At 41.4% G+C, this 22805-nt stretch overlaps 3 protein-coding genes across 3 annotated transcripts; 1 reads left to right on the forward strand and 2 right to left on the reverse strand.

The window, feature by feature from the left end:
- Positions 1-6924: 6924 nt before the first annotated feature.
- Positions 6925-10791, reverse strand: LOC111667686 (neurogenic differentiation factor 4-like). The gene is made up of 2 exons (XM_023423441.2): positions 10663-10791; positions 6925-8841 (listed from the first exon to the last, which is right to left on the reverse strand). The coding sequence occupies exon 2, from the start codon at positions 8835-8837 to the stop codon at positions 7839-7841; it is 999 nt and encodes a 332-aa protein (XP_023279209.1). The 5' UTR covers positions 8838-8841; positions 10663-10791; the 3' UTR covers positions 6925-7838.
- Positions 10792-14464: 3673 nt separating this feature from the next.
- Positions 14465-18784, reverse strand: endou (endonuclease, polyU-specific). The gene is made up of 9 exons (XM_023423619.2): positions 18633-18784; positions 18370-18492; positions 18135-18257; positions 16521-16692; positions 16215-16420; positions 15355-15468; positions 15156-15262; positions 14922-15064; positions 14465-14837 (listed from the first exon to the last, which is right to left on the reverse strand). The coding sequence occupies exons 1-9, from the start codon at positions 18688-18690 to the stop codon at positions 14717-14719; spliced, it is 1167 nt and encodes a 388-aa protein (XP_023279387.1). The 5' UTR covers positions 18691-18784; the 3' UTR covers positions 14465-14716.
- Positions 18785-19974: 1190 nt separating this feature from the next.
- Positions 19975-22582, forward strand: tsfm (Ts translation elongation factor, mitochondrial). The gene is made up of 6 exons (XM_023423620.2): positions 19975-20116; positions 20450-20602; positions 20736-20864; positions 20957-21079; positions 21678-21759; positions 21865-22582. The coding sequence occupies exons 1-6, from the start codon at positions 20066-20068 to the stop codon at positions 22257-22259; spliced, it is 933 nt and encodes a 310-aa protein (XP_023279388.1). The 5' UTR covers positions 19975-20065; the 3' UTR covers positions 22260-22582.
- The last annotated feature ends 223 nt before the right edge of the window (positions 22583-22805 follow it).

Here is a 22805-nt window from a genome sequence, read left to right on the forward strand (position 1 = left end):
GGGGGGGGGGCAGCGACGGATGGTAGATCAGAGGATTGGACGGCTTGTGTTGTTGAGGAAGAGGAGGGTGATAAGTTGTTGAAACTTGAGAGACATGAAGGAGAGAAAGAAAATATTGATGTGCTGAGGCAAAGGGAAATTTGATTGTCAGATGAAACAGATGGCTCACAGGCCAATATGTTGTGTCTTTTTTCTTTTTTTTTCCTTTAGGTTTGATTTAGAAAGGAGTTCCATACCCACCAGGGTTTTGTCTCAGATTTGTTAAACTGATTAACAGCAACATTAATCATTCAATTGTAGAATAAAAATAAAAATTCCAGTAACACATGTTTGATTCTGCAAATGTGTCAGAAAGGTCATATTTAGCTGAGTTGCAAGTTGCAAATCACTGAGCAGGACTGATAATATGATTATATGATTCGGGATGGCATGCTACGAGAAATGTGGTCGTTGGCACCAAAACCAATGAAATTCCACCATCCTCAAAACCAAATGTGATACTACAGGAAACAAAAAACAGAAAACAACAGAGGTTGCTGCACACGCCGTGTGCTAACACACGCACATGACAGACCCATCGTGTGAAAATATTAATTTAGAAAGTCAACGTCGTATTCTGTCAGACGCAACAGTCATGATGCTAACCTAATGTTAGCATAGGTTGACAGTTATGAGCTGTCAGATAGACTTTCCCCACTCTTAATGGAAACCCATGTCCATGCCGAAGTCCTTTCATTTCTCATTTTCTCTCTCATGTTAATAAGATATTTTTTAAGGTTACCAGAAATCTCTCCAGACATTAAGTAGGTGATCAAACAGACTAAGACACTAACATCAATTTGAGAGCTCTTCAATCGTTTTGGTCTGGTTACAGCAATTTGGGTACAGTGTGAACAAAAATGCACTGACTGTCTCAAACATACAATTCCAAACCCTTTTATTCAGTGTTTGGCAGACGTGTGAGGATGGCGGCCTCCTGGTGTTTCCAGTCACATCTCACTGTGCGAAGCTTCAAACATCAGAGGGAAACTTTTACAGTTGGTTGCCTTCTTTAAAATTCTGATCGAGGGCAAGCCCAAAACACTGTGCCTCTCCGTCCCCCTTTACGTGCTTCAATGTGGCATCCAAACGAAACACCCAAAGTGAAGTGCTGGGAAAGTTGGGATATGAAAATGAATGGGGATTACTGAGAGATGAACACAGTCAAAACACAGTCACAAAATTTACAAACACAATACTGTGGGACTGTGTGTTAGAATACCGATTCCTCCCTGCTGCCAGATAAGGTGTAAATTCAGATCGGATATCATAAATGTGCTTGCAACTGTCGTTTCAGAGAGGTAGGAGAGTATTAGGTGGAGGAGCAGGAGGAGAGGTGAGATTGACGCATGGCGCAATGTCGAGTAAATGTCAGTCTAATTCTGATACGCTAAAAGGCCTCAGCTCTACTCTGCCCCCTGCATTGCAACTCACCTACAGGATATGGAGAGCAAATGTACGGGTAAGTATATGAACAGTTTACTGACATCTAGTGTGTGAATTGCTCTGCTGTAAGTGAGACAGGCCGCTTAAAAGTGTTTAATGTGAACAGTAAAAGCAGTAATGGTACCGTCCCGTCAACCTTGGCAGAGTCCCACTGTGACACTCCTGAGGATGAGATGCCCATGTAAACTCTTATCCCAGTTTAACGTAAGGCAGACGCCTTCTCTGTCATTTCGTTAAGGACACACACACTCAAACAGACACACCAGCACCTTCTGGCAACATGCCACGTAGGGGTTAGGTTAAGGGACAGTGGGGAAGGACAGCAAACTGGAGCAGTAAGCACATTTCACCAGGGGGATACAGTTACACACACACACACACACACACACACACACTCACACACTCACACAGATTCCTCCCCCTCTCTCTGGGTTCTCTCTCTCTCTCTCTCTCTCTCTCTGCAATAAAATTTTTACAAGAACGCTTGCCATTACATCCGGCAGGGTCTCTCTCTGATCTTTATGTGGCTCATCAATGTTTATGTACGTTTCCATTCCCCTCGGCACGTGGAGCTGTTGGGGCTGACGTAACAACTCACTCAGCCAGTATCTTAAACTACTCCTGTCCACAAAGATGCAGTATATTTTTTATGGCTCTCTGTTCACTTCTTGCATTGAGGCAGAGATGGTTTGTCTTCAGAGGGAGGTCATACAAGGTCATACAACAGCCTGAAACCACAGCTATGACTGTACAGATGATCAAGGCCTGGTTCAGTGTGACATCCTACTTCAAAAGTAATGACATTCATAGAAAATATCAACCAAAAATGTTTCTTATGGAAATTATAATACAAATATGTCAAGAAAAACTATTATTAAAAAAGTAAAAGTATGCAAATATATGTGTCAGTACTGTACACAGTCAGTCTACAGCTGTTTTAGCAGCTCTGTGAGGCTGTAATGCTCATTTTAAATAAAACCATATTTTGGTTTTGAGCTTAACAATTGTAGTGAATTACTGTAAATGTAATTACTGACCAGAAGGTGGTGTCAGAATGAGATGAAAAATTAAAAGTACACACAAATGATTTAGAAATAATGGGAAATGCCACAGATAACAGATCATGCACTTATGCGCTGAAGTCTTCAAAGATATACTCTTTGCTAACCTCAGAAAACAGTGTTTGGTTTTAATAGGATATCTGAAGGTCTTGAAAAGTATTGAAAAGCATTTGATTCAGTTTCCTCAAGAAAAAAAAGGAATCAAAACCATAATATATTTTTGTAATTTAAAAAAAAAATGTAAAATCAATATATGGACCTGAAATTAGTTAATTAATTCATTTTTAACTTATTCCATCCATCCATTGATGCATACACTTCCCTTTGTTTTACCAGACCCAGGTGATATTTAATGATTAATTATTGATTTAATAATGATAAACTGTAAGTCATATTGCCTCTACTGGCTTCATACATCATATATACAACATTCATCACGTTTTCATATGTTGGACGGTATGATGGGGAAACAGGTATTAAATTACATTCTAGGCGTCATTAAAAACATCTTAAAAGGTCTTAAATTTAACTTAGTGAACCTGCAGTAAACCTGTAGCGAATCATTAAATTTCTAATTATTACAGGAGAAATAAATCATTTTTCGTAGTTTATGTATTACTTTCTAATTCAGTGTTTAAATTTTGAATGTTTGCATGTTAATTTGCAAACATTACTAATTAGCACAAAACCTCTGTGGGTAATTGGTTATAAACCAAAGTATCAGACAAATACAAATTTTGGCCTGATGATGGGGAAAGAAGAAGAAAGGTCAGGGGATCACCAAAGTAATTATGCTTCAGCCTCTGGCGAACAAAATGTGTGCCTCTATCTTGAAGATTTAGGGGATGAATTAAACTGTTGGCCCAACAAATCTATCTGGGCACCATCTCTGCTTGTACCAAATTTAATGGCAGTGCATCCTATAGTTGCCCAGCTCTTTCAGTTGTTCTCAGATTTTTGGCTGTCATTATGCAACTTGTTTTTCCAGTCCCCCTCCACCTCGACCCTGCTTGAACTTATCCTGTTACTAAAAATGACCCATCTCAGTTTCCCATGTAGTTTTCTCTCTGTATCTGTTTTTTCTACTGTATTCTTTGTATCTTGAGCTATATGATTTTAGGAATACTTATCATAAGTTATTTACATGTCAGGTGTTAGTGACTTTATTTGGTTGTTGCAGTGTATGCCTCTAGTATCCTTTAGGATCCCAATTAGTATTTTCAATAAACTTAGTGCTGACAGAGGCCAAGAAAGTAACTCTCTCTTTTCTTGTGCAACTAATAAAATTGTGTCATTGATGTCAGATTTTCCAGAAACATCCACCTACATCAGATTCATTAAACACATCATTTGTCTCATTAACTATGAAAGAAGACACAGTCACACAAAATCAAAGTGAATTTGATCAAACAATACCATTAAACTCAAATAAGAGTTGTACTTGAGCTGGTGCCAGTTGTGTTGTTTTTCCTACAGCTTTTTTTGTTTTTGGCTCTTTTTCGCCTCAGTGTGCCAGCAGTCCTGGAGAGCACTGTCTGTTTTTGTTCTTCATTTTTCCACCTCAAGGATAAAAGCGCCGACCACATCCCTCTTCCCTATTAGCCCTTGCACTTCAGTGCTGCCTTTGAAGATTTAATCAGTCAGATTTCCTTGATTAATCCTTTTTCATGTCCTTTCATGGTAAATAATTACAGAGTTTGATACAATCGCTCTCTGGATAGAGAGGACAGCATGCAGACTTCTGATAGAGCAGCGTCCCCAGGTACCTTCATTAGCCTGATTATTCAGAACCAAACACACTCCATCAACCAGTTTACATGTAAATAGGTTAATTCTATTCCCACTCTTCACTCACTCTGCTGTGTTTTAACCGATAACAACTCAACAAATGTTGTTTTATTCGCTCTCTGCCTGCATTTAAGCAGCATTACTAAAATATTTGATATGATTTCCAATATAATGTGAGTTTTTTTCAACAGAATATGTTGTTTAACAGATGATTTAATCTCAATCACTTATCGTTAGCCAAGCAATGAAGGAACGTCACTCTATTTTTACTACAGGTTGTCCAATGATGACACCCAGTGGCCAAATGCTCATCTTTCATCCATCCAGTGTTTTTAGTTCAGCAAAACCTTCACCACTTGGTGGCAGTGTGATTCTGCTCTCCTCATTTACAGATTTGTTTCAGTCTAATGCATCTTCTGAAAGCTGCATCACTCGTTATAGCTTTATAAAGGAGACTGCCTTTTTCTTAAATTTAATTTCATATTTAAAAAAAATACTTTTAATGGTGTCTGAGTGAGTGTTAAGCACTGCCTGATGCTTTGTTTTGTTGAGTACGTGCACAATAGCTGCATGCTGTTGTGTATCAGAGGAGATGAACTGCTGCCCCTCTCCCCTCAGGATTAGTGAGTTAATGCACCCATTCAGACACTGAGCTCTGATCAGCTGCTTAATACTGTTTTATCCCAAATAACACAACCGTGCATTCATGATCTGTGCACTCTAACAGACACACAGACTTCATCAACCAACATATCCCTACTAAAACTAACACACACACACACACAAACACTTTGTATGCCATATTGTTGCCCAGGTGCTAACACCATCGAGGCAGTAAGGCGGTACCATTTTATTGGTCTATAATTTTCCAGAAAGTTTTACATAAAGAATTATTTAATTTGTTATTAATTATTGGAAAAATTTGAATTTCCCTGAAACATCTGCTCCAATTAAACACGAGGAAACTGTCATTCCTTATCAATTTATTATTGGAAACTTTCTTCTTCATATTGAATTGTGTGCCTGCCTATAGACAAATTATACATTTTTGCCTGTTCATCTTACCGGCTGTGCACTGACAGACAGCCTTAGTTACACAAGCATTTTTAATACAATTACTTACTTACTTATATATAAGGAAGCTTAAAATAAGATGTTCTAAATGTTCTGTATTTCATCAGGAATGTGCCTCACTGACATTAAAAATGTCTTTTACAGGAGCGTCCTGACCAAGACAGCAGCAGCACATGAGATACGTAGCATCTCTGCGGCCATCATATGCTCATCCAGATTCACAATCAGAGAGGTCAAGGGTCAAAAGGGGTAAGGACAAATGCAGCCCTTTCTTTGTATTGGGTGCAAAAGCCCCCCTTTCAAAAGACAAACCTTTTTTTTTACCCTAGACCATTGGTCTACTATCTATCATGTGGCTAAATAAAGACTATCCTACATGTCCAGTGTCAAAGGCCCTATCTGGGGATAGTTGGGTGTCTCCAAATTGCAGGGGCACGCCCTGTTTTTGTTATTCATTCTGCTGCTTCAAAGTTAGTCCCTGCTTTCCCCAGTTAGCATTGAAAAAGCACTGCAAACACACACACACAAGCTTATACTAATCCATGTGAAAACAAAGCTGTATATTTCTCCCAGCGCAGGTCAAGCGTGGGCTGTTCATCAGCGTGTTTATCGGGATTATGAGCATTTCGTCCATAATACAACCTCTATCATCATACTTACCCAACATTCACTCTTTCACATGAGGAGATTGTGCAGAAATTCACAGAAAGGTACATTTTACCAGAAAAATGATGATGCAACTGGTGACCATGACTCTTTCAGACCATTCCCACCAGTGAGTCATGACCCAGTGAGACCTTGTGACCCCTTCGTACTGACCTCTCGATGGGTGGCCTTCACACTGACCAACATGGACTGTGAAGCACAAGAAGTGGCTGCTCTTAGATCAGATCTTTGCTTTTTATTCTAATCGTCTTCTCCACTTTTAGTACATGTCTAAACTTTTATATTTCTGCTCAGTCACCTGTTCTTTATATTATAAGTTTCTTATTTCTCTTTTCCACCTTTTGCCATCAAATGTTTCTCAGTTACTTTTTAATCATTAGATTCACTCCTGTTTCCCATCACAAAAGGGGAATGTCAGGCTTCTCCAATCATATAAATCTTAATTTAGATGTACGTTCCTGTGTGTATTTGAGAGGTCAATGTATAAATGTACAGACATGTGTTTATTACGAATGTTAAGTAGTGGTTCGAGTGGATGTCAGACCAGGATTATGCCATCCCAGTGTCAGTGAAGAAGAAAGTCTTTGTAGCCGGGCAGCCACGTTAATCATAAAGCTTTATCTCACAATCCTGCCTCGCACATCCGTCCTTTCATTAAAAGACGGCCAAAGGATTAGTGCAGCTAAACCACCAAGGCCTGGAGAGAAAAATGAGAGACAAACAGGATCTGCATCCATCCATCCATCCATCCATCAGTTCATCCATCCGTCCTCCATCCATCCATCAGTTCATCCATCCATCCATCCTTCAGTATTAACCACTTTAACAAAAAGTAAACAGAGAATTCATGGACTGATTGAATTTTTAATGTTTTAATAACATCAATTTTTCCAAAAGAAACAAAATGACAGAGTCTTAAGAAAAAAAACATGAAATCCAATGCAAAATCTGTTGGAAGTTAGATATTCATTTTCACAATGTTAACCTGAGAATGCTATTTTTTTGCATCTTCGCCTTGATCGCTAATCCAATCACTCCCCACGTATTTTCTTCCAGTTTGTTTTTCTCCGTCCATAAGACACCTTATGTCTTAAGATGCAGACACCTTCCAAAAATCAGTTACATTGTGCTGGCAAATCTACCTCTGACTGTGTTTCCAGTCCAAAACATGAAATAATACCCAACAAAGAAAACTGGACACAAAAGAAAAATAGTATAAGGGACAAACTATCAGTCTAAGTAACAAAGAAAGAAGAAGTCTTGACCATAGATATTTACAAAAGGAAAACCAGACACCTGCACATCAGATTAAAGTCCATATATACTGTATTAAATTAGAGAATAAATAAAAATACTTTAATTTATGTAGAATATCTGGTGTAACCAAAGCTAAAGAAGAAGTGCTTATTTTACAAAAAACAGGACATCTGGTCAAAATGGCCCAAAGCAAGATTTCCTGTTAGGACCTGCGGGGTCTTATTTGGTAAACATTTTTTTTTAAGAAAGTGTGTTGGTTTAAGTCAAGTATTTTCTAATATTAACAATGTTCAGCAGTGCTAGTCTACTGTGCAAGTGCTCCACACATTTAAAACCATTTTTATTCTACCGTTCTACTAGCAGTCTGTCTACTGAGAAAGATCGATCCCTCGGCCTTAAAGTCTGAGAGACATCAGCATCAGTCAGTGTTCATGAATGATCAGAGACTGGACTCGACCAGTCAGGGTGTACTGCTGGATGAAGCAGGATCCACTCTGCTGATCCTCTTTAGTCTCTGTAGACGGAGGTTATGTGTCGGGGGGGCATGTGTGGTGGATGGTAGGTGTTGTATGGCCCCTCCAAGTGTACGTCATAGCCGCTCTGAGTCTGATACAGGCCCTGCTCCACAGGGGAAGGGGAGTAGTGGTGTGGGGGTGGGTAATGGGGTGAAGGCTCCTGTTTGGGCACCAGGTTACTGCTGATGCTCAGGGGTGGTGTGGGAGGACCGTCGTAGGGAGGGGTCCCCACACCGCCAGCGTTATACTCATGTGGCGAGTGATTCTCATACGATCCTCCTTTCATCGCCCTCAGGTGAAGCAGGTGAGCAGAGTCAAACGTACCATACGGCGGACTTGGCAGGCCTGGAGAGGAATAGCTCACCATGCCACCAAGAGGAGGAGGTGGTGCCCGAACACCGTGTCTGTCCTCAGGTCTCATCCCAGCGCCGGGAGTTGGTCCCAGCTGCAAGCAGCCGGCCACCAGGTTGGTGGTGGGCTGAGAGAGTCCCTTACACAGTGTCTCCATGAAGGACCTGCTCTCTGTGGACAGGCCTCCCTCCAGGGCCTCAGACAGAGCACAGATGTAGTTGCGAGCCAGCCGTAATGTCTCAATCTTGGACAGTTTCTGGGTTTTGGAGTGACAGGGCATGATAGTGCGCAGGTTCTCCAGAGCATCATTTAGACCATGCATACGTGAGCGCTCCCTGGCGTTAGCCTTTACACGCCTGGCACGGAAACGCTCCTGCCGTGCTTTGGTCATGCGCTTTTTCTTGGGCCCTCGCCGTTTGGATTTGTTTTCATCCTCCTGCCCTTCCTCTTCGTCCTCTTCGTCTTCCTCCGCATCCTCACTCCCCATCTCCCTGACCTGTGGGTTTGTTCCACTTGCTCTGTAGTGATGTGATGAGACTGATGTGTCTCCATCAGGTGAGCTCATGTCTTCATCCATCCACTGCAGAGGGCTGACGACCTCCTCTCCCTCGCCTTGTCTCACATACGGCTTAATCATCATAGTACTGTAGAAAAAAAGAAAACATCTTTGTTAAACACATCTGCCTCGGTGCACACACTGACAGGCTGACAAATCATCCTCATTACTGTTGTAAATATATATCCTTACACTCTTACACTTCTTCTTCTCCACTGCATGTCAGAGGAAAACCCCAGTATCCCAAATTGTTGAAGTGTCCTTGAGCAAGACACTGAACCCCAACTGCTTCTGATGCTGCACCATCATTGTATGAATGTGTGTGTGAATGGGTGAATGAAACACACATTGTCAAGTGCTTTGAGAGGTCAATTGGCTCTATAAATGCTGTCCCAATACATTTATCTGACAGGTACTAGTTACTTAACATGTTTAAATTTTACATACAAGCACAGTTTATGAAATATGATGCATTGTTATAGATTAATCTACCAACACCACACAGTTGACTCTAATGAATACTTTTACTTTACTTTAGTGCAGACACCTCATGCCTTTGCTCACCACAGCCTAAAGTTATCTATGACTGCTCTAATCTACTGTGACGATACAGTTATGTGGTAAAATATCTCGATTTATGGTTTACGCTAATATGAAGCATTGGTGGCATTCAAGTATCTGAGTATAAATCAGCTCACAATAAATGCTTTCTTTTCCCTGGTTTGATGTGAAAGGCTTGTTACTGATAATTAATTTATTACAGGGCTGTTTAGCTACCACTGAAAACCTGAGGTCATGCCCTCTTTACCTTTTTCTAGAGGTTTTGGGGTTTAGCAACGTGCAGAAGTTTGCACTCTATGATTAAAAACTTGGACTTGGTGGGGATTTTATAGCCAATAGATTCCAGTATTTTAAGACTCAATATGTTTAAATAAGAGTAGGCCACCTCTAGGCCAATAGAAAAATAAATGATTCAGTGTTTCTACACTAGTTTATCCTGGCAGTGTAAAAAAGACTTTCATGTAGGCAATAAAATGCACATAAATATTATTTAAATGTTCTAAATGTTAACTGAATCAAACTTAAGAAGTAAGCTTTTTTTAATGTCAAATCATATTTTAATGAGGTGGTTAAACGGCTAAATTAGGAGCCAGTGAGTATAAATAAAATCAATAATAACGCATATCAATAATAAAGAGTAATAACTTTATATAAAAAACTAAAACTATTCTGATTCTCAGCAGTGTTCAAAACGGGCTCAGTGTTTCAGCACCGGACAGTTCCCTCCTTAGCCACATTCTGATTGGTCGAAACATTACACACAGGCTGACTGACTTTAACACCTTTATCGCATATGATGGCTATTTGTTTTTCATATATGCATTATCTATTTTTCCACGTTGTCTGCCCCTCTGTCTCCTCTCCTCTCTCCGGGTAATCCCGGTCAACTTGTGAACTGGTAATGCCCCGGCGAGATCAAGTCACTGACAGGACTTCAATCTGGGGCATCACAGGATTTGCTCCGCGGATGAAGCGACGACCGTGGGATTAAATGAAAGATCGACATCCCCCAGATCAGTGACAGAGGACTCAGATTGAATTGAAATAGACTTTTCAAAAGCCAGAAATATTAATGTCTCGCCACAAATTGCGTGCTTGAGCAGCTATTTGCTAAATATCGACTGAAGCATATTGAGATAAGCCTTTTATACTTTTTTTCATTAGATATATTCACTGCCTGTTGACTTTCTATGTTGTTTCAGTTGGACACAAAAGCTGGAGGATTAAAATTGCGGTTCACCACATGACAAAAACTGAAGAAAAGATGTAAAAGATCAGAACTAAAATGTTAAAGAAGTTTGAGTCTAGGCTGCATCAATTACATGAATAATACGAGTATAAAGTTTACCGGTGCTGAAGTGTTCCGGGACTTCTTCAAGACGTTTGATATTCTGTCCTCCTCGGATCACAGTTTGGTCTTTCTGCCCATGAACCAGTGCTGAAGTTCGGTGCTGTCCCACAGAGTCTGTCTGTCTCAGTGCGGGTCACTCTGCGGGGGCTCTGGGTTTTAAACCTCCACGGTAAAGAAGCTCCTCCTCCTCCTCCCACTCCATCCAACACTCCTGCTGACGCGCCTGAGCTTGCGCGTGGCCGGCCCGTGGCTCGTCGCCTCTGCGTGTGTGTGTGTGTGTGTGTGTGTGTGTGTGTGTGTGTGTGTGTGTGTGTGTGTGTGTGTGTAGCCTATGTGGAGGGTCAGAGAGATGTGCATAAGCTCACTGAAACACAAACAGGAGAGGCCCGGGTCTTTGTTGCTTTGCGAGGGCGGCCGCCAAATCCGCGGCACGTTTGCATTGAGCGGAGGGGAGACGCGCTCAGGCGGCTGAGCCTAACTGTATGTGACAGCTTGAAGTTGCGTGTGAGCAGGTGTTTGCTCCATCCCCTCTTCCAGCCATCCATCCCTCTGCACTGCGGAGATAAGCTGTTGAACAAGTTCATCTCACCCAGGAGGCAGTTCTGACCAGACGGGGTATGTTTGGTCACATGAGGTGTGCAGTTACATCAATAATATGACTCATGTCACCCCCTTCTCTCTGAAGGATTTGGGTGCAAGGCTTCTGTATTTTGAAGCTTAAAGCACCATGACTCGTACTGAATGTTTCTATGTGACACCCATGAATGTTTTTACTTATCAATATCGTTCAATATTGGAAGGGTTTTTTTAATGCTGTAGAAAGGCTATTTAAATTACGTGTAATATGAAAGATTTCAGATGATTTAGTATTTCACCTTTTTGAGTGAAGGCATATGGCTATTTCCAGGAGGCAGTACCTGTGTACTCAAACTTGCAAAAAATACCAGAAGAAAAGATCACTTTGTTCACTTTTGGTTCCGCACTATCTGAAATAATAAACTTAATTCAGGTTGTAGGGGTTGTAGACTGGGTCTATAGAGAGAATATATGTGCTTTAGGGTTTAGATTTAGCTCTACATGAGAGGCCTGAGGCATTTTACAAGATAATCTGCACACCTAAAGTACGTGTTTCTGCCTCCCCGATCATTCCCAGGCCGACACCCCCCACCCCCGGGTCTCTGCCTGTCCTATTCCACACCTGCAGCCTGAAATGGGAATAGCAGAGCTAGGCCTCTTCCATCCCCAGAGTGGAACTGGCAGGGGAATATGATAGCTGAGGCTCTGTGTCCCCATTGCATACACACACACACACACACACACACACACACACACACACACACACACACAGACACAGACACACACACGCACATGCACACACACAACACATTTTATGATACTTATAGAAAACGGAATTCGCTTTTTATTTCATCTTAGAGGTATGAGTTGCATCCCAGTTTGATAAATAACAAGTCTGTCTTGACAAAACTGCTTCTTTATCATTTCTACTTCCAGTTTGACCCACTTACTGCACGTCGTCCATTCTTCATGTTCCACAAGTGGTGCTCAAGAGCAATACTGTATGTATGCCATAATGTCCCCAGGTCCCTCAGTGCTGGCCACACATGATGAGGCCATCCTGCAGATGGCCTTCTCTTAAACATATCTCTTATTTTAACAGTCTGTGGCTCAGATGCTCATCTATTCTCCACTGGCTGCTCGGCTCACTCAGCATGTTCACTTTGCTCAGAGGACAGTCCCTCCCTCACCTTCTCTAGGTATGTTTGTGAGATGGGAATTTAGTTTATTATAATTTTTTTTTTTTAAATGGAGGACAGATAAAACTTCACTCCAGTACACACACAAACATGACCTTCCTCTAAATCCCCAGTGTTTCTGTGTGTGATAGTGGGGGACAGTGGGCTTTGTCCATCTGTCATACTGGAAGTCCTCAGAGAGATGTCGACACCACAGCATGAGGAGTGTGTGCGTGTGTGTGTCAGTGTGTTTGTGTGTGTGTGTGTGTGTGTGTGTGCTCACACTTAGGGATGAGGATAGATTACATGTGCAGCAATCAAAAATCTTTTTCTTACTACAATATCAGCAGCCTCAGATATACTTTTACTGCAGCAATAGTCTAACAAGGTCAGATTGTATCTCTCACTCTGCATGTGACTGTGTCCATTTCGAAATGTATACCTATGGTAAACCAATGACAATGCAGTCATCAAATTGTTCAGAAAGCAAACAAAAAACTCCAGAGAATGAACGTTGCTCTGTATTTCATGGTCCCCCATCAACTTTAGAAATGACCAGCATCTAAGCCAAACTTGAACCTCCCTCCAGCCCAGCACCGACCCTGGGGAGACAGGGGTGATGTTGACCATGTGTCCTTCTACTAACCATCTCATTGATGGACCCCACTACTGGGTAAAATAGACACCCCCCCTCTCTGCCTGAACCTCTAAACCCCCTTAACCCTACCCTAAACCCTCTGTTGGCCCCCTGTTGTGCGTGCTCATTGGCTGACCGCCTTCAGGCGTCCCTTTTCCACGGGTCCATTGTCTGGCCCCATAAGCAGCTTTGTTTCTGCATGTGCAGCTGGGCTAGCCCGCGCAGCCATTAGCCGCAACACGCCAAAGGGAGAGCGGGATAATATAATTACAAAACAAAAGTCAGGTGGCTCACAAGATTTGCCAGGAGAAGCCCATTTGGGGGAGATGCGGGGACATGCTGGCGGGTGGCCAGCTATAATTCGATTATGAAGTTGTGTGAGTGACAAAAGAAACAATTGAATCTTTTTTTCTTTTATTTGCCCCACTGTGATTTAATTTGATTCCATTGGGGCTTTAAAAAGAGGGCAGTGTGAAAAGAGAGAAGATTTACTCTTCTAATTTCTAGAGTCACCAGCTCAGAAAATGTAATATTGTCTGACAAAACAGCAAGAGAAATTCTTCCCGGGGCTCACTTTATTGTCATGTTGCTGCAACACTTAGACTGCATGTGAGGCCAAAATCAGATGAATTGCTGAAGGCCGGGGTTTCCCTGCAAACTGACTGGTCTTGTGCTCTTGTTTTGCATGAATGCACACAGACTGGTGGACAATGGGATCAGTGGCAGATCCATCTCCTGTAATACTTTCTTTAAACAGGGCTGCAAGTGTGTCCCCCTGTTCTGTCGGCAGACCAGAATTTATCCTGTTAGTCACCCTAGATGAGTGAAAGAGGAAAATCAACCCCCATCCCAGCTGGACACACACACACACACACACACACACACACACACACACACACACCCTGTAGGATGCAACCATTCACACAGGCACACACACACACACAAATACACACACACACACACGCACACATACACACACACACACACACACACACACACACACACACACACACACACACTTAACCCCACACTGGGGAGTTACACGCACAGCTTTATGGACAGCTGATAAGAACAGGTTTAGCTGGTGGCTACTGTTCAGAGCAGGTCAAGCAGAACAGGATCTGTTAATGTCTTTTTGTTTCCATAGTTCATACTGCAAAAGCCTGCATTTTGTTAGTTTTTTTGGGGGGGTTTTGTTTTGCTGTTATAAAGGACAATAAGCAATTGTGTCAAATGCACACATGCTCTTACTACTGAAGGGTTGGTGTCAGTATTGTGCCCGCTCAGAGTGTGTAAACGCCCATTTTTTGCCCCATTAGGCACAGTTTGATCGTGCCCCTGGGAGAGCACCACATTCTCATGCTCTGTAAGACTGCTCAGAAATGTTTCACTGCAGATTAATCAACTGTCTGGTTTACTGTTTTATTCATGCAAGTGGCTATGCGTGTGTCTGGGTGGGCAACTTCTGGAGCACTTCAAACAAAAGAACCAGCATTTTAAGATAGATTAATTGTTCAGATTATTTTGATTATTATGAGTACTCACTGAGATAAGTGCTTCTGTTGGGAATATTATTTCAAAGCATTTACATAATGAGCCTAATGACAGACAGACAGGCAGACTTTTCTATATGTTGCTTATTGGTTAGCAGATGGCAGCTTCAGTTCCTGGGGGTTGCGGGAAAGGCGGAACCAATGAACTTCTTCCCTTCACCGTAGAAAGATTTATCCCAGGTGTAAGTTTGGATAATGAGCTCCTTTCCTCCCAGGCTCAGACGACACCTGAGGAAGATGGACAATAAAATTAAAAAAAATGAAATCAGAAACGATCATCAAGGACATCAGAAGACGTGTAGATTTACTCACTGTTTTCCAGGGCGAGTGATGTAGCAGAGGCTGTAAATGGCAAAGTCAAATTCAGGGCTGCAGCCGATGACTGCAGAGCCGACCTGCTTGAAGTAGCCTCCCCACATGAACTGCATTCCCATGACGTCAGGGTAGGTAGTCCACTGAGAGTGACAGAAAGAAAGAAAATGAAGGGAGTGCCTCATATGTCGCAACACAAACCACCATGTCGTCATTTTTATCTTGGATGCTTACAGGCCCGTTGAAGCTGTGGCTGTAGTAGTTCAGCTGTCCCCTCTTTTCAAGAAGATAAAACTGGATCCAGTTGTGGAAACCAGACACCTTTCCTCCCTTGACCTCTCCTACCACACAGGATATAGTTATTTTTTAAACACATGAAATGTTCCTTTTTAAGACATTTATGGTGTTTCAAAGACATCTGCTCTGTCCAAACCTGCAAAGATGTGTTCAAAGCCACTGGAGTCCATTTTGTTGTTGTTGCGGGAGTACAGACCGAACCACATCATCTTCAGATCCTGAATGAACTCTTCCTCTGATGCATAGACACCTTAAAATGGAGAATAAGATTCATTTTAAACACAAGGGCAGAGGTTTTCCATCTGTGGAAGCTAGAGGGAGACTCTCACACACTCTTATAGTAGCTCCAGAATTAGCCCACAAATCTTGTTTTTAAGTTTTCATCAATATCAAAGTAATCAAGTGATGTCTTTCTGTACATCCACGGGTACAGCACAAACAGGGACTGCTCATTTCTAATTCGGCAGGGACCAGTTGTAGGATTTAGGGGACGTATTGTGTCAGAAATGGAATGTAATATTCATAATTATGTTTTCATTTGTGTATAATCACCTGAAACTAAGACTGTTTCTACAGTAGCCCAGAGTGGACACCGCAAACACTGGCTCTAGAAAGGGGCTTTGGTGTTTTTATGTTAGCTGAAGGCCACCGTAGGTTCTCCGATCTGCGCGCTTGGAAACAGATGGCTGATGAGAGGGGTATTCAGTTGGTTGCAACCTGCAACCTTGCCACTAGATGCCACTAAATCCTACACACTGGTCCTTTACTGGTGCCAGTTTGACAAATGTAAACAAATAAAGTCTAAATAAAAACAGGGCTCAAGTTGTAAGTTGTAGCCCACAGATAATGCACTGACTCTCAGTTTTGTCTGAGGTGGGGTTTCCCACAGTGTCAGACTTTGAGAACCCCTGCGCCAGAGCAATAGCCTCACCACACCTCTATGTGAGCAGTGCTGAACCAGTGTAAGGATGTGCTATTTCACATGGACCTAGTTACCCTTTGTGTAGAGGAAGGCAAACAGCTCTCTGCCCAGCTCAGTGTTGGACATGGTCTCCTTGACAAAAGCCTCCTGCTCAGCCAGCTGCTCAGGGCTGAAGTCCTCCGCCTGTCCAGTCATCCTCTGGTAGTTGTCCAGCACAGCCAGGAGAGCAACATATGTGGGCCTGGTGAAGAGAGTCTCCTCATCCAGGTAACGGAACAAGCTGGAAGCGCAAACACAAGCAACAGGTGACGCAGAAAAAGAGGTAAATACATCAGAATCAAGAAGAAGAGGAGGTTGTGCTACTAAGACTGTCTGCTCACGGCTGAGAGGAGAGATCTGTCTGCGAGCTCGTCTGAGAGTCGGGCACCAGAGCCTGAGCTTCAATAATCAACTCTGAGGCTGAAGCCTTGTTGGAGTCCAGGGCGTAAAGTGTCTCGGAGACAGCCTTGATCTCAGCATCAGTGATCACACTACCGCCACCTCCCCCATCACCTGTAGAAGATCACAAACACACTTACAATAATTAATAACAAAGTGCATTTACCTAAGTACTATATTTAAAATTTTGATTTAGGCTAATTTGATTACTTCTATTTTATGCTACATTATACTTTCACACCACATTTATTTTACAGTTATTACTTACTTTGCATATTAAGTGTTAGGATTACATTTTACATCAGACATATATATATATATATATATGTTCTGTATATATATATAGATCAACTGACCTCCAACTTGACCACCTACAACATCAAAATACTGTTTGCAGTCAATAATAATAGCAGTAATGATACATTTTACAACAGTACAGTGATACACACTTTTGAGAGGGGCCATTCTCCATACGGAGTACTTCTCATATTTTACTGTAGGTTCATTTTGTTTATAATTATAACTTATAACTTCTGAATGCAGGTAAAGGATCAAGTCATTGATCTGAACAGTTCTTCCCCCACTGGGCATTACTAAACAGAGAGGGAGCAGGGGAAGTTTGCTTTCTATATGTTATATAGCACAATAGTGACACCTGCTGGTCACATACTGAAAGCTTTGACCTGTAGAAGCTGGTCTCACAATCAACGGTAATGGAAGAAGTACTTAGATTCTTTACTTAAGTAAATGTTCCTATACCACAATGTAAACTACTTAATTAAATGTACTGAAAATTCTACTTCAGTGAAAGTAAAAAGGTGTAACCTGCAATATCAATAGTAAAATTATTCATTTTAGAGAACATCTGTGATACATTGATATATTATATTACTGTTGAAGCTGGTGGAGGTGGAGCAAGTTTAACTGTTTCATATACAGTTAGATTGTTCAGTCAGTGTTTCCCAACCTGGAGGTCGTACCCCTTCACAGGGTCACAAGATGAATCTGAAGGATGACAAATTGTCCTCCAGAAGCCGAACTGTTTGGGAACCACTGGTTTAATCCTTACACATGATGTATTGTAGAAAATGTTTTTTGTGTAAATAATAACTGTCAAATATTTAAAGTGGAGTAAAAACTACAATATTACCCTCTGAAATACTTGGATTAGAACTATATAGTAGAAATACTCAATTAAATTGTACTTAAGTACAGTAGGTGGATAAATGCACTTTTCATGTACTTGTAAATGTATTTTCTACCACTGCAAAGCAAGACAGCATATAAAGTCATTATTAGGCCGTGACACATCCAGATGAAAAGACTGAAAAACAAAAGGTTAAAACAAATATTAAAGTTATTTTCACAAACTGCAGATACAGCGCTCATCGTCTGACTGCTGACTGCTTAGATTTTGAGTACACCATGTGAAAGTCACCAGGTGTCATAGCTGTTCAAGCAACACGAACAGATAGAAGCTATGGGTCAACAGTGGTGAGATACAGTATGGCACGTGAGACGGGGGTCAGCTACAGGTGGCACGTGGTTGGACTTACTGTCACAGAGGTCTGTGTAGTCGCTGCAGCAGTTGTTGTACTTGGTGCACTTGGAGTTGCAGTGGCACTTGTTCTGAGAGTTGTATTTCTCGCCACATCTGCCTTTACAAGATGTGGCTCCAGCTAGAAGGAAAAGAAACAGACTAGTGATAACAGGAAAGATGCAGGTTGTCAAATAATTTTGTTTTACAATCTTACAAGTCTTGAAAAAGGGTAATGATTAGTTGGCTGTCACCTTTACATATTTCAGCGTAGTCTGAACAACAGTCTCTGTAGCGCTCACAGGATGCATTGCACTGACAGGAGAAATTACTGTCTGTCCCATAACCACACCGACCCTGACACGAGTCCAGGGAGTCTGGAAGCCAACAGGGCAGACTGGTAATTTAATGATACAGCAATGCAGTGATATTTGTATTCGCATCTGTATTACATGGTTATTGATAAACCTGTAATATGGACTATGATGATAATAGAGCAAAAAAATAAATCTCTTACTGCTGTAGCCCTGGCAGAACAGGGTCACAAAAAGTGCAAGGACAGCAATGACCTTCATCTTGACTCAGCATCACCCTGAAAACAAGGTGAACTGACTTTTATCATGGTCTCCCTTCTATAGCAAGTTTCACCTGACCAATCCAAACGAATCACTCATATTAACCACGCCCACAGGTCAGAGTGTCACTCACTTCAGTGTGATCGAGTCTCTTGGATAAAAACACTCTAAAAACAAAGGTGTGACATACGTCTTAATCATTAGCTCCTGTTGAGGTATTTATGGATTAACAAAACGTGTGAGGTGTTGAAGAACCATGGCACGTGTGAACAAACTGGGACTTTAAAAACATTTTTTTTTAAGTATAAGTAAACTTTCTGTCTCCTCCCTGTGAAACTGCACACCTGCTTCACACACAGATGGTGATTTAATGTATCAAAATAAGACCATATCAAGTTGTGAGCTGTGATAACAACTGCAGTTTCAGACTTTTTATATTTATTTTTGATAAATAATGTGTGTTCATTAAATTAAAAGTAAAATGTTTCTTTTACAACCCATTGCATTTTACAGTAAAGTAATGAAATCCAGAATTAAAATTATTTAAAGTTAGAAAGTCTTTCAGGACCCTTTTCTTATTTATCCTGCCAGATTGACCAGATGCTGTTTTTCACAGGGTTTGTGCAAGATAGTTTAGATTACCCAGAATAGCTCACCTGTCCCTGGTCATGTTGAGGTCATTGCTCTGACAAATACTACTCAGCAAAGATGCAAAATTCATCAAACAGTGTATATCAACAAGATCAGAATATATTCAGATGGTTTTAAATGCATGGAAAATAGACAATGTTGAAATAATTCATGCTTTTCAATTTTCTAACCAGTTTCTAAAACTAGACATTTGTAGAAAATAATGTAATTTGTAGAAAATAAATGATGAGTAATTTATGTAAAAAAGAAATCCTGTAAAAATGAGCACAACTGTTTGAAAGAAAAATGTTTTCTCTATCCTCTTCATCATTCAGGATCACTTGGGTGTTTCTTGTGACTCCTTGTGGGGAGCTGGGATTGTAATGCTGTGGTGCAGACGGATAAAGGACCAGATACAAGTCTGTATTTAGACTTTTGCTTTAGACGTATATCTTCAAATTCATAAACACTTATTTCGAGGCCAGAAACATACGATATACTGACAGAACACTAAAATATATCATTTTTAGTGTTGTTGTTGTTTTTTTTTTTTAGGACAATGCAGTTGGTGGATATGGCCTCAGAAATGCAACTGTACTCCCGTGCTGTGGAGGGCGCTGAACGGTGGCTGTAACTAATCGACTCAACTACGTTGACTTATTTGGCCCTCCACGGCATCCTTACACAGCGTGGAGTTCAATGACATTCTGAGCTTTCATAAGACAGGGAACTTCTCCATGGTGAGATGATGTCGTTATCCTTTTTATTCAGAACAGTTACGAGAGACGTTGCAAAGGTGAGCAGATTAAACGTTACACTCAGCTCAAACTTTAAGTCAAACGTAAAGAAAATGACCGTCAGGTTTGCTCGTTAGCCTCTGTGCTGTCTCATTTACTAGCCATCGTTACTGGGCCACTTTCTATGAGCTACCTTGCTCATTAATTCACATTTCATGTTAATTAGACATTATTGTGGCAGGATATCTCTGCGTGATATTTTGCTTCAAGTGGCAGTTCTTGTGGCAGAAGTTAGGTACACCTGACTGTCTGCTGAAGACACAGTAAACCGAGGTCACTGGGCTTTTGAAGTTATTCTGTATAAAACAGCTTCTACCATCTGTCCCCCTCAGGTCAGCCTCTGCCAGCATGTACAGTCGCTACACACAGGTTGTCAGCTCCTGGCAACAGACAAAGCCCTCCTGATGAAGCTCCGGAAAGGCACCGGCTACACTTTCATTAACTGCAAGAAAGCACTGGAGAAGTTTGATAATGACATAGCACAGGTAACCCCCCTCTTGATCTCCCTCTGCACTCACAGTTAAAGTGTTATTTAAAAAAGAAAAAAACATAATAGATTTGGTGCAGAAACAAGCAGTTGTGTTACTGTGTTGCTCATGAAATCTGCCAAACCTTCAGGCAGAGACCTGGCTACACGAGCAGGCTCAGAAGGAGGGCTGGAGCAAAGCTAACAAACTGGAGGGCCGCAAAGTCAAAGAGGGTCTGATTGGTCTCTTTGTAGGAGATAAAGCTGCAGTTATGGTGGAGGTAAGGCCAGTGGTAGCTGTAACCATTTCACTTGAACAGTCTCCTGTTTGGTGGGCATGATGGCCATCAGTGATATATTCTGTCTGATGCAGGTGAACTGTGAGACAGACTTTGTTGCCCGCAATGAGAAGTTCCAGCAGCTGGTTAAGGATGTGGCATTTGCCACCTTGGCTCACCACCAGGATAAAAGCCAAAGCCAGAAAGGATATATCAAGGTAAAGTCACACAAAGTTCTTCAATTTATATTTTTTCCTCAATAACAATGGATACACAAAGTGGAGAAGGATTCACCTGTTTTGACAACAGTTCACTATTACTAAAGCCAACTCAATACAGTTACACAATTTTGACATTGTTGAAAATATGTTTATTTGGTTTTGTGCCAATAAGGCCAAATTTTCCAAAACAAGCTAGCTGTTTCCCCAATTTTCAGTCTTATGCAAAGCTAAGCTAATTGTCTTCATGCTTAAACAGACACGACATTGATATTGATCTGCTTATTGAACTCATGGCAAGAAAGCAAATAAGCACAATAACCAAAATGCCAAACTATTCCTTTAACCCCTCCAGTGAAGTTAACATTCGACTGCCAAGCTCCATCTTACAACATCAATTCTTTATTATATGCATGTATATATGCAAGTTTCTTACAATATTACACAGTAAAGCTGTACACAGCTTACAGTGTGTGGTGCCATGTTGATATGGCATTGAATAGAAGTGTGATGCATTTTACAAAATTTTGACTTAGAGTTTTTCCACAGGAACTTGTCCTACTCTCTGACTCTGCAAACATCTAACATTTGTTTTCAGAGCGTCCTGGCAGGTGAGGAGTTAAACAAACTCAGTGTGGGTGAAGGAGCTTCACTTGCAGACCAGGTGGCTCTCACAATAGGTCTGTAAGAGTAAAGTTTTTTCCACTGAAGTAATGCTTCTCAGTTTAACTCAGTGGAATTTGAATTATTGTTATTTGAAAACATGTTTCCCTCTTTCTTTTCAGGACGCCTCGGTGAGAACATGTCATTGAAACGGGCGGTGACAGTCGGTGTCCCTGCTGAGTGGCACATCGGCTCGTATGTGCACGGTGGTGTGAGCGGTCAGACTGAGGTGGCCATGGGGCGATACGGTGCACTGGTCGTATTCCAGGGTGGAAAGGAGGCAGAGCAGGAAACTTTAGGTCGGAAGCTGGGACAGCACATAGTGGGAGAGTCCCCCGTGTCCCTGGGCAACATGGATGACCTGCCCTGTGGTGAAAGCGAGACACGTCTGCTGCCTCAGACCTTCCTGGGAGACCCCGACAGGACTGTAGCACAGTTCCTCAGGGGTCAACAGGCTCGTGTACTGGACTTTGTCCGATTTCAGTGTGGAGAGGTAATCGGTGAAAAAGCTGAATGAAAGGAGGAAAATAATGTCATTTTGTCATGTTTGCATTTCATGTGAAAAGTACCCATTTATATCATTCAAACAGTCCCACACTGTCATCATTAATTTAAAAGCAGAATTAATTGACCTCCCAGCATTGTTGACTATCAATAAAATGTTTTTTTTTTCTGGAAATCTCAGTCCAAGTTAATTTTATATGATTAACAATATTTTGAATTGCAAGAATCAGTCGTTTGGATAGATATATTAGTAGTAATATATGCCATGCTGTTATTATTTTGAAATATTGGCATATGCATCTCAGTCATATTAGTAAACTCACTTGAATGTGCCAATATAGTGTCATTTTCATATTTTCTTACGTTTTCAAAGGGTGTTGCTACTTGAGTAAAGGGTCATAAGTTAGGGTGTCCAGCTTGTTTGGTACCTTTATATACTTAGTAATTACCAACACTGTGCTGCCCTGTAACATTGAAGTTTGAACACACTTTGTTGCAACAGTACACCAGAGTCCTCAAGGGTCACAGGGTACAGTGCAAGAGTTTTAGGCACTTGAGA

The sequence above is a fragment of the Seriola lalandi genome, unplaced genomic scaffold (genome assembly GCF_002814215.2).
Source record: "Seriola lalandi dorsalis isolate HSWRI2012SDOR001 ecotype SW California unplaced genomic scaffold, Sedor1 jcf7180002054692, whole genome shotgun sequence".
Classification (NCBI taxonomy): Eukaryota; Metazoa; Chordata; class Actinopteri; order Carangiformes; family Carangidae; genus Seriola; species Seriola lalandi.

Excerpts from the sequence above, each read along its gene's own strand:
- LOC111667686 (XM_023423441.2), bottom strand. The coding sequence starts at position 8,837 with ATGATGATTAAGCCGTATGTGAGACAAGGCGAGGGAGAGGAGGTCGTC.
- endou (XM_023423619.2), bottom strand. The coding sequence starts at position 18,690 with ATGAAGGTCATTGCTGTCCTTGCACTTTTTGTGACCCTGTTCTGCCAG. Across the intron at positions 18,493-18,632 it reads GTTCTGCCAGGGCTACAGCA|ACTCCCTGGACTCGTGTCAG; the intron begins GTAAGAGATTTA and ends GTTGGCTTCCAG. Across the intron at positions 16,693-18,134 it reads CTACACAGACCTCTGTGACA|GTGATGGGGGAGGTGGCGGT; the intron begins GTAAGTCCAACC and ends GATCTTCTACAG.
- tsfm (XM_023423620.2), top strand. The coding sequence starts at position 20,066 with ATGATGTCGTTATCCTTTTTATTCAGAACAGTTACGAGAGACGTTGCA. Across the intron at positions 20,117-20,449 it reads TTACGAGAGACGTTGCAAAG|GTCAGCCTCTGCCAGCATGT; the intron begins GTGAGCAGATTA and ends TGTCCCCCTCAG. Across the intron at positions 21,760-21,864 it reads CCAGGTGGCTCTCACAATAG|GACGCCTCGGTGAGAACATG; the intron begins GTCTGTAAGAGT and ends CTTTCTTTTCAG.